The sequence below is a fragment of the Lagopus muta genome, chromosome 1, assembly GCF_023343835.1.
Source record: "Lagopus muta isolate bLagMut1 chromosome 1, bLagMut1 primary, whole genome shotgun sequence".
NCBI lineage: Eukaryota > Metazoa > Chordata > Aves > Galliformes > Phasianidae > Lagopus > Lagopus muta.
The window spans coordinates 58,317,593-58,332,466 of record NC_064433.1 but is presented as its reverse complement, the minus strand read 5'-3'; the positions used below and the strand labels follow the sequence as shown (position 1 = coordinate 58,332,466).

At 38.0% G+C, this 14,874-nt stretch overlaps 1 protein-coding gene across 6 annotated transcripts in view; it reads left to right on the top strand.

The window, feature by feature from the left end:
- The window catches only part of BICD1 (BICD cargo adaptor 1), a 176,232-nt gene that overhangs the window by 139,174 nt on the left and 22,184 nt on the right, over nt 1-14,874 (top strand). For 4 of the 6 annotated variants that reach the window (XM_048934322.1, XM_048934319.1, XM_048934321.1 and 1 more), the window contains exon 7: nt 2,390-2,597. In XM_048934322.1, coding sequence (XP_048790279.1) covers nt 2,390-2,597 — 208 coding nt within the window. Of the gene's footprint in view, nt 1-2,389; nt 2,708-3,666; nt 3,858-14,027; nt 14,037-14,874 lie in introns of all 6 variants that reach the window. The other 2 variants (XM_048934323.1, XM_048934318.1) reach the window with 2 other exon arrangements.

Sequence of the window (14,874 nt, the reverse complement as noted above, 5' to 3'; positions counted from 1 at the left end):
CTGGTCGAGTGGGAGGTGTCCTTGCAAGTGGCAAAGGAGTTGGAACAGGATGATATTATGGCCTGTTCCAATCCAAACTGTTCTATGATTCTGTGTAGGAAGATGTAATGTAATTTCTGTTATTCACTATCTCTTGAGCTCTTTTAAAAGCCCATTCAGAGCTCTGGAGCCCTGCCTGCTCTGCACTGCTCTGCACTGTGTCAGAAGTAATTTCTCTTAATAGCTCTTAACTTTTTCTTCCTCTTTATGACTTGAGACTTCACTAATGTTTATAAAATACATGGGCAAAAGGCAATATGAACATGTAAAGCTTTTTTCTTTTTAAATTGGAAACACTTCTATTTTTATCCCTTACTCGCAGGGATTATTTTATTGCAGGGAAATGCCATGGCTGCAGGCAGTAGCTACCTCCCACTATATGGAATAACCTTTGTTGCTGCAGACTTCAAGGAGATCTCAGGCTGTTAATTCAATGGTTTCCAAAGTTAATTATGGCCTTCAGTTGTTTGATTTAGGTTTACCCTTTCTGAATGCTGTTTCTCAAAAAATATATATTCTTGAGCAACCGGCACAGCGACAATGGCCCACATGTTTGGGCAAAATAATAGGAAACTTCGCGTCGTGGTGGAGGTCAGATGACTGGAACCACCCAAACACTACAGTGAACTGCCAAGAATGCTGGATTGCTATTATGGGAAGACTTCTAGAAAGGGCATGCAGTTAATGAGAACAATTAGAAAATGTTGTATTTACGGAATTGTTTTTATCTTGAGACTAAGGCCAGCTAACAGCATTTAATTCATCCAGGTTTCTAAGGCCATCCTGTTAAGAGTTCATAGCAAGTTTGTCTAAGTCTGCTTCAGTACTGTCCACATTCATGGAAGTTATGTTAACTGTTCAGTTATGCTGTTTCGCAAAGCAGATTTCTAGATACAAGAACATCCTGAGCCCTGAGGAAAAAAACAGACCTCTTCCAAAAAGAAAAACTTTTTAGGATGCTTCTGGGCATTCTGAAGCAAGGCAATTTGTTCCTCCAGTGGTACAGTGCTACAGGTGTTGCTGCAGATGTCACTTCTTTATTGTAATTCTCAACAGAAAATGTATTTGAAAACAAGTGTCCTCTTGAAATAGAGGAAAGCAGGAGAGAATGAAAAATTGATACAGAATGATCCATTTGGTTACATGATTGAATCTTTAAAACTCTGACAGCTCAGATGTTATAGTAATTCCTATTTCAAATGAATTTAATTTCCAGAATGTTTGTTTCATTTTCATGTTTCATCAACAACTCTGGCCAAGATCTCATAGCCTGCAACAGAAGTAGATGTGCAAGTGCACTTGAAGTCAAACAATGTTTCAGAAATCTCTCTCTACCTCAGGGCTTATATACAGTCATGCTTGTTAAGGTCCTGTAGGAGAAAGGTAATACTGAAACTACAATTGAAATTACAGCTGGCATAACCATTTTTCTTTGAGTTAAAGTGCCTAAGTTATTCAAAAGGAGAGTGCCACGTGTGTGTGCGTGTGACAAGGAGAAGTGTGAAGTTTTGCATATGTTTTGCTTCTGTTTCCCAAAGAGAAGTTTAAGGTTACAAAAATAAATAAATAAATAAGTAAATTCAATCACTCCATTTGCAATAATCCACAAAGTTTATTGGTTCACATATTCTGAGAAGTAAAACTAACACGCTTTTCTTTCCTTATTTTCTGTGAATGGTAATGATGAAGTTAAATCCTCATCCAGTATGTTGTGGTAATTACACAGCAAAGTTATTTAAATTTACACAGGTAATATGTGGGGAGGAGATTTGATGAAAGATGCATTATTTCATATAAAAAGTCCTTACATATTGCCAAGACTGTCTGATGATCAGTGTTGCTAGCTGTGAATCATTTCACTGATGGCATGCATCTACCATTGTTATTGATTAGATGTTTCCAATTTTAATGAATTGTAACTATTTCACTTCAGAAAGTCACTAAGACCATTCTAAAATGCCTTGCTCTTCCTATTCATTTTACTGAATCAATGTTTAAAGCAGGACTAAACTTCATTTGATCCTAAATGCTAACAAAATTATAAGGAGGTGGTTTTGTTTCAAAATCTGTCTCAGAGATCCAATGTTTACCTAACTGATTAGAAACATATTACATTGCCATTATTATCATTATAGATACAGGTTTTACTGCTGATTGAGAAGTACTGGCATTCAGATCCAAGTCCAAATTTATTCAGCAGGACAAGAATACAGGCTCTCTGCTTCCAGAATTTGGTTCAGCAAAAGCTTGGATCTGAATCTGCCTCTATAACTGAGGTCTGGAATTACGATCACTTTAGGGTTGGTTCTTGGGTCAGTTCCCCAGATTTCTGCCTTGTTTGTTTTCCCAGGTGTGATGAGTACGTCACGCAGCTGGATGAGATGCAAAGGCAGCTGGCAGCTGCAGAGGATGAGAAGAAGACCCTAAACTCTCTGTTGCGCATGGCTATCCAGCAAAAACTTGCCCTTACCCAACGACTGGAGGATTTAGAGTTCGACCATGAGCAGTCCCGACGCAGCAAAGGCAAGCTTGGAAAGAGCAAGATCGGCAGCCCTAAAGTAAGTGAGGAGGCATCAGCCACCGTGCCAACCATAGACACTTTCCTCCTGCATAGTCAGGGCCCACAGCAGCCAAACTTACTGGTCAGCAGTGGCACTCAGAGGAAAAGGTATGCATGCAGTGATCTTTATAGTACAGTGCAGTGTCCAGACTTTCATTAAAGTCGTTCACTGAATTGTAAACATTCTATTTTTGGTTTTCTTTTCTTTTTTATATTTGAGTGGGGAGAAGGAGGTGGGGAACATATGAATACAGAATTCAAAGCCTGGCAACATGTGGTTCTGGTCCACCTACTCACAATGTTATTTCCTCCTTCTTACTGCGGTGTTTTGCATTATATTGTGTTGGTGTCTCGGTGCATCTTGTGTGTCTTTAATATTAGTGTAAATATATTTTCTTTAACAACCCTTCCTTAAGTTTCCCTTAAGATTTTTCATAATGAGCATCTGAAATCTAAAAGAATTGTTCTGTATGAGCATTTCAGTGCTTAACACAAAAGAAGTTGCATCTCTTTGTTAAGCTCTGATGCTCACTTGCTTTTCATCAGTGCAAAAAGAATATGGATGTGTTCACTCTGATCAATTTTTCTGCATAGGAGCAAGCAACCTTTTGAAGGGGGATGGCTGCCATTCATAGCCTAATGCAAATATTTTGCTGCTTAAGCAGTGAGTTCTCGTCTTGTCTTGTGACTGTCCTGCCAAAGCTCTGTAGCTGTGGGAATCTCCATGGTTCTGAAGACAAAAAGGACTCTGCTAGAGAAGTCCTAGATAATTGTTCATTTTTCTTATATGTTCTAGTCACAATGCAAAAATAAGAGAACATTCTGGGAGCCTTGTACGTATCAACTCCGGGATGCTGAGATATAAGTCAACCTCATCTCCTCCTCCCCTAATTTGATTTCCAGTGCAGTCAAGGTGCTCTGCCATGGAAATGACACGGGATGGCAACAGTAGTTGGTTTTTACCTATTAAGCAAATTAACATAATATTGTCATTGATGAGGTTTTGAAAGGTAATTAAAGTAAAACTCTTTTGTTTCCATATGTATTTTTCTTGGATCTCCTGCAAGACTATTCTCACCTTCCCTTTGTGATCAGAGCCATCCCAGGACTTCAGGGACCTACCTCCAGAAATTATTAAGAGCCCCCCCTCATCCCGCCTCCACAGAATCATATCTTCTGAGGGGTCCCCCTTCCATGAGTGAATTCATCCATGGGCACCGTCTCAGCAAGGAAAAAAGGTTAACTGTGGCCACACCAGGTAAACATTTTTTCCTTGGGTGCATGTGGTGCTGAGTGGTTAGCAGAGCAGGGGACCCTCCCAGCACTGCAGATGCAATCTAATTTGGGTACCTTCTTGCGACTTGAACAGCAAAATGTCTTCTCCTGTGTCATCTGTAGCAGGAGCTGACATTCTGCCAGCTGTGGCCCAAACTGGTTCCAAATGCAGTGGGGGAAGTCCCACTGAGGAATACATGGGTGCAGTCCTGCTGGCATCCACAGAGGCTGCACCCCTGTGCTTAGGTGGTGCTTGGCTATGTTGATAGTCATCAAAGGAGACTCAGACTGAACAAGACAGAGAAGTCAGAGGGATGAGGACTAAGGATGGAGTTGCTGGCATTGTCCATCTCCTGCCCACACTGCAGTATTCAGTCAGGTTTTTCTAAGGTGTAATGTCAAACTCTGAAGATCTAGCTTATATAAACTGAGTTGTGAAGTGTTATCTTCGCAGGAAGCTTTTGCTCCTCCTTTCCTGCCAAACTGTAGTATCTGCTTAGAACAGTGTGCAAAAGGAAATCCAATCTGAAAGTCATTTCAAAGGTTGTGACATCTTTCTCCTGACAAAGTAATAACTACTTTTCTTCTGTGCCTGTGCAGAACTTTTAGCCTGCAACTATGCACATCTTTTTCATTTAGAGTTTTGAGATTTCTTATACACAAAAAGCAGAAGTAGAATATGTAAAAGCTAAAATCCATGAAGTGCTTTCTGCTAAAGTAAATACCTATTCCAGAAAGCTGAGCAATACCCTAGAGTATGTTATGTCTCAGTGCCATAAATATACCACCTTTGAGTAGTGCCATGCCGGTAATACTCGTAACACTCATAAGGACAAGTGTAAAACTGCAGTTACTGTTTCTGCTAAGGAGCGTTGCAATAAGTAAATTGAAGAGCTGGTTCCTGTGAGGAAAAGGGTGGGTAGGAAAAAGCAAAGACTTAAAAATTTGTAAAATAAAAGGTACAGAGCTTTTGTGAGGAAGTGGAAGGAAGTAGACCCTCAGATGGCAATCTTCTACCATACGTTTTACAAGACCTCTATTTCTAATTGTACTTCTAATGTACAATTTACAAGAGACCATCAGGCCAAGGAAAAATGGTGTTTAATCCAAGGACTTGATGACCTTTGTGTGAAGACATGTGACCTCTGTGTCGGATCTGCTCTTTGATGGTTAGAAGAAGCAATGATTTAAAAAGAAGACTGCTCAACAGATAAGACAAATTATTTACTGTTCTGCAAAATTGTTAGTAATAAATATATACATTTTACATTACATTGTAAAAGATGTGATCTTTGAATATGGAACTCTAGGTCCTGACTTTCTTTATGCATTAAATTTTTGTCCCCATTTTTGTGGACCACCATCTAATGTCTCTCAGAGCATCACAGATTCACAGGCCAACAGAGTGAGAAACACTGGCACAGTCTCTCTGACTTCTTGCGGTAACAGAGGCCAAGGGATAAAGCAGCTTGAAAAGTAGAATTGCCTTGAAAATATATTTGTTTAGAGTCTCATCTGACACCTTAGGTACATCTTTTTAAGTGAAGAGGCTTGAGACAGTGCTACTGATTCATGTCACAGTTTCCCTTGCGATCATAAAATAGTCAGCTTTCTGACTGCATTTGTCAAAACTGTATTCCATTACATGGACTTGGTCTCAGCCAGGCATCCTGACAGGTGAGCCTGACAGGTTCAAACCAGTGATTTATTTTGAGCACTCCAATTCCATTCTCAGCAGAGCCCATGTCAGAATCAGGATGAGGATCAGCATCAGTCTTGCCAATTCCTGGAAGGTTATTAAAAGACCAAAGGAGTAAGACACTAAGTAGGATTTTATGTGTTCTGTCTAGTTATCTTTTTTTTCCTGAAGGTAAATGGAACAGTAAAAGATGGTATTCTGCTGCCTTTAGGGAATGTTTAAAATGCCTGCTTGTAACAGAGAATTTATTTTTCCAGATGATATATGCAGTAAAACAAACAAGCAAAGTAACAACTCCCACCTTCTTGGGTGGGTTTTCTATGGCACTGAGGTTGCCAGAGTGCAAGAAACATCTGGACAATCCTTTCAGACAAATGGTCTAATTTTTGAGTGGTCCTGTCCGGAGCCAGGAGTTGGACTCAATGATCCTTACGAGTCTCTTCTAACTTAGGCTGTTCTATGATTCTTCTTCATCACAGAGATGGCAAAAGAACTATGTCCAAACTCATACGCTAGGAGTGGGAGGGAGAATGAATCAGGACAAAATTAATTGTGTTGGGTTTTAATTTTGTTTTTTAAAGCCGTGAAAGGTTTCCATCCTCTGAAGATTTCAGCCACACGATATGTGTGATTTGCTATCTTTTCATTAGCTCCTAGGACGGGGGACTGCGAGGCTGTAGGTGGGAATGCATTTGATGGAGACTAAGAGCCAGAAAGCTGCTTTCTTCAGAGGTAGATCCTGGCATGGTGAATCACTCATAAAGCCCTGAAGACTCACTACTGAAGCTAAACTAAGGGCCTTTCAAGAGAGTAATTTCTTACTTGATTTCCCCTTGACTGCCATCAACTTTGAATCAGCACGTGTGTCCATCTGACATCAAGCTGTGGCAATATGACCTTATCTGGGCCGTCTAATTGAATTAATGGCTGCTAACTACTGTGGCTAAATATATCACTCATCCATTTCCAAAGTATTGCACTTCGTTTCCTCTAGGTAATACCCAAGGTAATGGTATGCATATAGTTTTGCCGTGCATTTCTTTTTCCCTTCTGTTATTAACATGTATTTTTACACATCAAGATCTTTATTCTTCTGATAGAGAGATCCAGCCTGTATTTGTCCAACAGAATTCCAGCCTACTTTCGCACGTTGCTTTTTTCACGATTACCTGAAGAATTCAGGGCATAAAGAAAAAGGCTGGTTTTGGCATTGTTTAACACTGAATTAAAAACGACCTTTCATTGCAGTTGTATTCAAAATCCTTCCAAATTTTTGTATACAGGGCTTGAAAACAAAGTCAGTAGATATCTCCTATTATCTTACAGTCAGAAAAATGAAATACGCTTCTCCTGACTTCTTCAGCAAAAGAACAAGACAGAAAAAGACTACTATAAGTGCCTTGATACTAGTTTTTTGTTTGTTTGTTTTTCTTCTTTTTTTCCATCTGTTACTTTAGGATGGGAATTCTCAAAGTTGAATTTAAAATTCTCCAATTCTGGTTGAAGATTTGTGTACAGTCCAATATTTTACTCCACGGAAGTAGAAAAAGAAAGAAAATGTGTGACACATTTCTCTCAAATCCATAGCCTATCTGAGTTCTCATGTTTGCTGACACAACCTGCTTTAGCCTATCAAGTTTCTACAGAACTATCTTGATTTACTTCAGTTTTTGTTCTGTAGGTTTTAGATTTTTAATTTTTTTTTTCCCATTTTTACAAGACCATTTCATAGAATGGTGTTTCTAAAGCCTGTAAAAATAAAAGCCACTTTTAATGGCTTTTGACAGTAAATTTTGGAGAACTGTTCTTTCCATAAAACACATTAAACATGAAAGTTTGCTTGATTTTCAGATGTCTTTCAAGGCAGTTTTACAGAATGGCTTTTACTTCTCCTGAGAAGAGACTAATATGGGAGATAAAGACAGCTCAAGGAGTGCCATATAATAGTGCAACTGCTCAAGCACTCAGACCATCACTTCTTGTACTTAATTAAAAGTATATGTATATCTTAACAGAAAATCATCCAAGACTAATTTCCACTGTAGCTCTGTTATATTCAAATCAAAAATGATTAACAATTTGATACAAATAACTAGTTTTTACTTAATGGTTTGCATTCTTACCATCAAACTCAGCTGAATTTGTGTAATGCTGAAGGAAATTCCAATAGAGCGGTATGGTAATAAATGCTAATAGATTATCCAAGAACTAATTTGCACCATCTGAAGGTCGAAATTATTTCTTAAAGCTGACAAGGAAAACAATAATGAAAGAAACTCAGTCATCCAATATGGAGGTCCTAGTAAGTCTCTCAGTTAAGTTTTTAATTTGAGACTCAAGGGGAATTGCATAAGAGTTGTCTTTGTTAACTGCCCTTTTACAGGTAGTGGTTTCACCTAAGAGGAGTAAGTTAGAAATCTGGGAATGCACCAATACTTGTCTTACAATGTCTTACCAATACGAGGAGCAGTGGGTCTTCTGAGTAGAGCAGTCATTATAGGGAGTTGTAGGAAATGCAAGGTGTTGTGTAACCTCTCCTGACAGAAGGATTGGGCAACACCCACTGCTGCTATTTTCATTTCTTCATACTATATGTTGAGCTCTTTCAAGGTGTAATTTTTTAGGAAAATGCTTTTTAAGAAATACTCTGTAGATTCACTGTGAAAACAAAAGTGCACAACCTTTCTCTTATATATGTCTTAAAATAACGTTGTTGTGGAAGTTGTCACATGGGACAAGATTCTTGGCTTCTGTTTCTGCTTTTTCACATTGTTTAAGTAGTGGGAAGATATGGAAAATATGTTCAAAGAGAATATTATGGCTAGAAACTCTAAGTAGGAGATGAAGCTGGCTTTCCCTTCCCAGTTTGGATGCAGTGTTTGGGAAAATGATCAGGAGTGGTTCAGGCTGATGCTCAATGGAAGAGGCTGTCCACAGAGAAGACCCATGCACCCTACATAAATGGAAAGGCAGAGGGAAGGGGAAGATGTTTTTGATAGTAGTTTGTGTCTTCTTTCAGTATGTAGTGAATAGGGCTTAAGCTCATGGTCTGTAGCTGTGTGCTTTGTTTTCTTGCTTAGAAATATTTTGCAAAAAATGGCTCTAGCTTTGCTTTAGAACTTAAATACCAGAATCACAACACTTCTCGGACATTTCTGAACCATGCTACCATAAATACTACTTCAGTTACCTAAACTTTGCCTTTTTTAATACACTTCTTTCACTTTAGAAACAGTAGGACTGTTACAACTCTGAACAGTGAAGAAAGCACGGCTTATTTAAAAATTATTATGGAAGAAGTTGTTTGAGGAACATTATCAGACGAGGCCTGAATTTTGTTAGGAGCGTGCACTGAAGATCTTCATAACTGATCAGGTCATCCTGTGAACAGTTTTCAAAGCAGTTATTTACTTCCCCTAGTTGAGTTATCTCCGAGCTTGTACAATCAACTATGGCAAGGCACATACAATATTGGTGTAACATGTCTCTGCTCTCCATAGAAAACAAATTTTATGTGAATTTTACCAGTGTTTTGAAAAGCTAGAGGGTTTTTTTTTGTTTGTTTTCATCTGAACATGATGCTCTTCACAGAAAGGATAATTCAGTCATTATTACCTGTGTTCCACTTTTTGTTCTGCATTGTTCTATTTTCTGTGACTTTTGTAAATATGGCATATCTGTGTATATAAGTGTCCATTGTTTAATGAGTGTTATTAGTGCATATATACAGATATATGTATATACTTTCTTGCTCTTGGGGCCATGTCGTGCATCTGATATGCTCATTTAACAAAGCTTAATGAGCATTACATGTTTATGCCATTTCAAGCATGGTACATTGTCCTTGTGAAGGCCGTTTTGAATTTGAAGAAGAGTATCCTTGCCAAGGACATTAGTTGGCTGTAACTGATGAAGAAGTCAGCTAGCTAAATGTACTTTTACCTCTTGGTGCCACTGTGAACAGGACTTTTTTGCTCTATGCTTTTCCTCTCTTTCACTTAGCTTTCCAGTTGCCACAGATGAGACCAAAATCATTTCATGCTTATCAGTATAATTTAGCTACTTCAACATAATTTAGCTGCTATGTCATGAATTCACTGCAATTCTGTGGGTTACATTGAATTCTTACTTTTATTTTTCCTTACATAAAAAGTGGATACAAAATAAAACCTCTTTTAATAGAAATCCAGATCTGTTTGTTAAAAGATTTGGGGAAAAAAAAAAAAAAGAAAAAGATTGCAGTGAAACCCATGCCTTACTGTTGCATATTTTCATCAAAAGGTTATTGACATTTTTCCTTCTATATCCAAGTTATGATCTCATTGTTAGCTGGAATATTAAATGTTAACATAATTTGCTGAAATTCTCCAGTAAATCTTTATTAGACTCCTGATTATTTCTAGCAATATGGGCATGCAGGTGATACATCATATGTTATAGGTGTGTTACCAGATATTTCTTGCTTGCTGTGAAAATTTTGGGCTTTGGAATCCAATGTTATCTATTAGCTAAAATAGCACTTCAAGTTTCTTGAAAATGTTGATAACAAAAATCATCTGTCTTTATCTTCTTTTATGACAAGGTTTAATGTGGTTTCACGACTTACTGATTTTTACCATCAAATATACAGGAATATTCAATATTGTGCTTCTCATCTCATAAAATAGGCAAAGCAGAAGTGAGTATCTGTTTAAATTAGACACACTGATATTTTAGCTCTCCGATAGAGCAGTTCCTTGGACTGTTGTGATGTATGGAGTAAGTTCACCAGAAATCTTTAACAAAATTGAGTATCTCTAATAATAAGTATTTTCCTGCCTGCATTTTTAGACCTATGAAAACTTACAGTTGTACCTTATGTTGTTTCTTCCAAAGCCTATTTAAGCTGTTATTCCCATTAGCTTCAAGTTTTGGATCGGGCCCTTGTTTTCCTGCAAAATACTGCAAATATTTTTGGTTTAAATATATTTGTGACCATCTGAAATATATTTCAGAAACTAAGGTTTCCATAAAAAATGGGTAATCATCTCAACAGAAATATGATTTATTTTACGACCTTCCTTTTCCTCTTTTGCAATCTCTGAAATGTGTGTGTGTCTGTTAGTGAATAAGTATCTCATGATGCCTCAGATCTTTCTCAATGTGCTTGTTATGAACTGTGTATAAAAGAAACTGAATGTATTTATTGTTTCAGCTTCTACCCATTCCCATTTCTGCTGTTTTACTAACCCATTATTTAGCTTCTTGACAGATTTAATGAGGAATTATTTAAAGCATTAAAAGAAACCATTTGAAAAATGACATAAACTCATCGTGATATAAAAAGTGTGAATAAACCTACAGAGTTGACAATTAGTCTTTTAATGTTTTTAGTTTAAACTTGGAGAATAAATGTATCTCACACATTTTATTAATGAGTAAGAAAAAATATTCTATTATTATTACTGTTCTTAATATGAGCTCCAGTAAAGAGCGAGACTGGCATATAGCTTGGATATGTCAATATCGAAGCACATGGATTGATGGGAAACAGCTCTCAAGGCTGGGGATAATTTAGATCTAAAAATAAAGTAGAAATCAAGTCATGCAAGGTAAGGGGAGAGAGAGTATTTTGTTACTGCTGCACAGATGAAAGAGCTCCAAGAATATAGCCAAGACACCCGACATAGTATAGGAAGCCATTGAGTAAGAGATGTACTAAGCTGTGTCTGTCAATGTCAACGTGTCACGTAGTGCACAGAGTTCTTAGTGATGCTCCATGGGTTTTATGGGTTTCATTGTGGAATTCAAATAAGGCAGATAGCACTTCTCTAAATGTTATAAGAAAATAGCTATGAAATACCCTGCCTGTTCCAACAGGCTCGATCATCTGGTCTTACTTCTGAGAAGCAGTTAGCTGGTGGCTTTCTGTGATGTTTACTCTGAGACTATTCTGTCTGGCATAATCTGGAAGGCAAATGGGAGAAAAGAGGAGGAGCAGGTGTCAGAAGCTTGGGTGTGTAGAAACAGAGGGACATTCCTGGGCCACTTTGGAAGACAAGCAGAAGTAACAAGAGATGAAGATCAGTGTGCAAATAAGAGTTTAGCAGCAGGCTCACAACTCTTAACATTTATTCTTCAAATATTGAGAAGACTAAGAAATAGGTTGTGGAAGAATTCTTTTTTGTTGTTGTTGAAACATCTTCAACTAACAAAAATCATTAATTTCTCTGAATAGTAAGTTTAAGATATGAATTTCTTGGATGTTTGTAAGGCTTGAAATAAAAATTTCATAGTATGTCATATTCACTATGAAGTAAGTCAGAACTCATACCTCGTAGATAAATATGTCTATCTACAATCAACCATCTATCAACTATCCTTTTTTTTCCCCAGTTTAATGGAAGGATAGAACTGAGGGAAAAACCAAGGGAGCTGACTACTGAAAAATGTTTAAGAGCTAACTTACTACAGGTCATGTTTATGTGGAATGTTATAGCTGCCAGAAAAGGACTGGCTCTCACAGAGTTCTGCAGCATCTCTGTCTCTTGACTCAGGCCCCCAGGCACTGCTGGTTTTGCTCTGAGATCAGGACAACTAGAGTCAGTCCTGCTCTAAGAGAGCTGAGATCTGTGAGGCTGGCTAGGCTCACGATGGCTCCACTGGAGGCCTCTCCTTCCAGGAATACCCTGCAGAAACACAGAGCTGCACTCACTTTGCTGCTGACAGGCTTCCCAGCTGGAACTTTTTACAGGGCAAAAGTGACTGCGTTATTTCCAGACCCAAACTGACCCTGGAAACAGGAGAAGGGAGAGACTTCTGATCTTTGACCTGTACCATTGTTCATGCCTTCTTCCTAAGGTGAACCGTAGCTGTCCTCTCATCAGCTGTTCGTGATAACCATTAACACTGAAAGTACCTCTTGGCCTTGAAGAAGGTCAAAGTTATCTTATGAAAGCAGAAATAAATGGTAAGTGAAACTAGCTAGTCAAATATTAGCCTAAACATCTTTTTTCATGAACTATGAAAGATAGGTAGGTAGGTAGATAGATAGATAGATAAGAAGAAGACATTTTTTTTCCTCTAGACATAAATAGACGTGTCTCATCCTATCAGATTGCAGTTTGAAAGCACCTCTACAAATCTCAACTCAGCAAGATGGGCATGTGTTTTACTAGCTTCTGCCCCATTCTCCTTGGCATATCACATTTGTCTTTTGAGTTTGGAAGTTTTCCTTGTTCCTTGCCTTCGAATAGAGGGGATTGATTCATTGTCTTCATAGGCCTCTGATGTGAGGCAATGTGTTTCTTGCCTTTGCACAGCCAGAAGACTCCTTGTTTGGTTTTTTTTGCCCAATACTTTTGACTCTTCCTTCATTCTTTTCTATTAAACTGTCGTCTCAGAGAATAAAATAATAAATTACCGTATAAATGGGGACAGCTTCTCTTTTCAAGTAAATTGTGAATTACATCTTCACAGACATGTTGTCAAATTCCTCAAAGTCAGTTGACATTGGATAGTGTGAAACAAAGCTATAGATTCTCTAAAACATTTAGCTATTATAGAAAGGCTTTCAGTTATCCTGGAGTGATTGATGACATATTCAAGAAAATGTGTTTTAAAAGACTGAAAAAAGCCTCTATCTGTTTGTTTTTTTCCCCTTCCAATTAAAAATATATTTCCCTAGTGTTTTCCATATCAGAAATACCAAACTCTACCTGTTTAAAAAACAACAACAAAAACTTTGTTGATTGGCTCAGTTTAGTCCTTTGAGATAAAAGAGAAAACCTTCTCTAAAGATAGCTAGGCACGATTAAAACTGTTGTATATTAGTGATTCATTCCCAGCATCTCCAGTATGTTTCTTAGGATTCTTACTATTCTTGGTCTTAGTGATCTCTATAGAATGCTGTCAAATTTACTGAATGTCAAAAGGTATTGAAGTGTTCCACTGCATTCTATTGAGTCTTGAGCAGGTGGGACTAAAAATGCTTGCGCATAGAATATTCACCAGGGACACTGCTGATGTCAACAGAAGGCAAGCCCATCTCTCAGATGCTAATAACCCCATTTTGCAGCCCTGTGTTGATTAGAGTCATCCAGTTTATGGACTGGAGGGCAGAGCACACATTGTGACATGAGGGAAATGCATTGTTTTGGTGGCTGAGTCAAAGGGAAGCACAGGAAAATATTTTTTTCTGAGATTTGCTCTCAACAAGTAATTTATAGTTGCACATGCAGTTCTCATATGAACAGATGTAGCTTCACTGAGCTTGTTATTTTAATGCTCTTACATCAGGAGCTGATTAGCCCAATTAAGACTGGGTTTTAGATTCCTAATGAAAATCAGCACTGCCTAATGTGTGAAAGAAAATCTCTGAGCCCTTCACATCTCCATTCCTAGCAAATGGCTAAAATGTTAAGAACTGAAAAGCCTGAACAAGCCAAACTTACAGTAGAATTCATGCCTCTGAAGCTCCAAAAGGTGCTGTGGTGATCTGATATTGCCATAGGACTCTATACTCACTTCACATCCTGCTGAACTCATTAAAAATTGATGTGTGCATTTTGTTTGTAGCATAGCTCCTCTTTGCTTTTTATGACTGAAATCATCACTGACTTGCATTTCTTTGTCACAGGTTCATGGAGTCATAAAAGCATTCTTAGGAGCTCAGCCAGCTCGTACCATGTCCCAGTCACTCACTGCCTCACAGCAAGTGGAAATGATAGGGAAATAAAGGAGTTTGTATTTAATAACTCAGTGCTTTTCTCTGAGGTCATGCCATATATAATCTGTTTCTGCTCCCCAAGTGTCTTCTACAAAAATGTCAACGTGTCCTTTCAGTTAGTAGCTAGATTGATATTCCTACAGGCTTAAAAATAGTGGGAACAGACCTCTTCCAGTTTAACTTTTTTTTTGTTTTCATACAAGCGTGTCTGACTTTCCTTGTCTTTGTGGCATGTGGCAGTAAAGGCACATTTGAAACTATTAATCTTCAGTAGACTGTTTCAGAAGAAAGCATTCTTTTACTTGACAGAATCAGAAGTTCCATAGTAGAGCAGAAAGACCAAATGCTGTCTTCCAGTTTTCACCATTAAGCACAGTATAACAAGAAGTCATTTCACGACTGTCATGGCTTTAAATAATAGGGTTGCAAATCCTGCAGAACATTTAAAAGGATTAAACACAGAAGGAATAAAGTTAGCTCTGGCACAGCTGCTTGGATGTAAGTAGATGGGAGCCTCTTTGAATTTCAGATGTGTATGTGTAAGCCATACGCATTCTGCTTAACTATTTCCTAGCATAGTGCTCAGGTACTTCA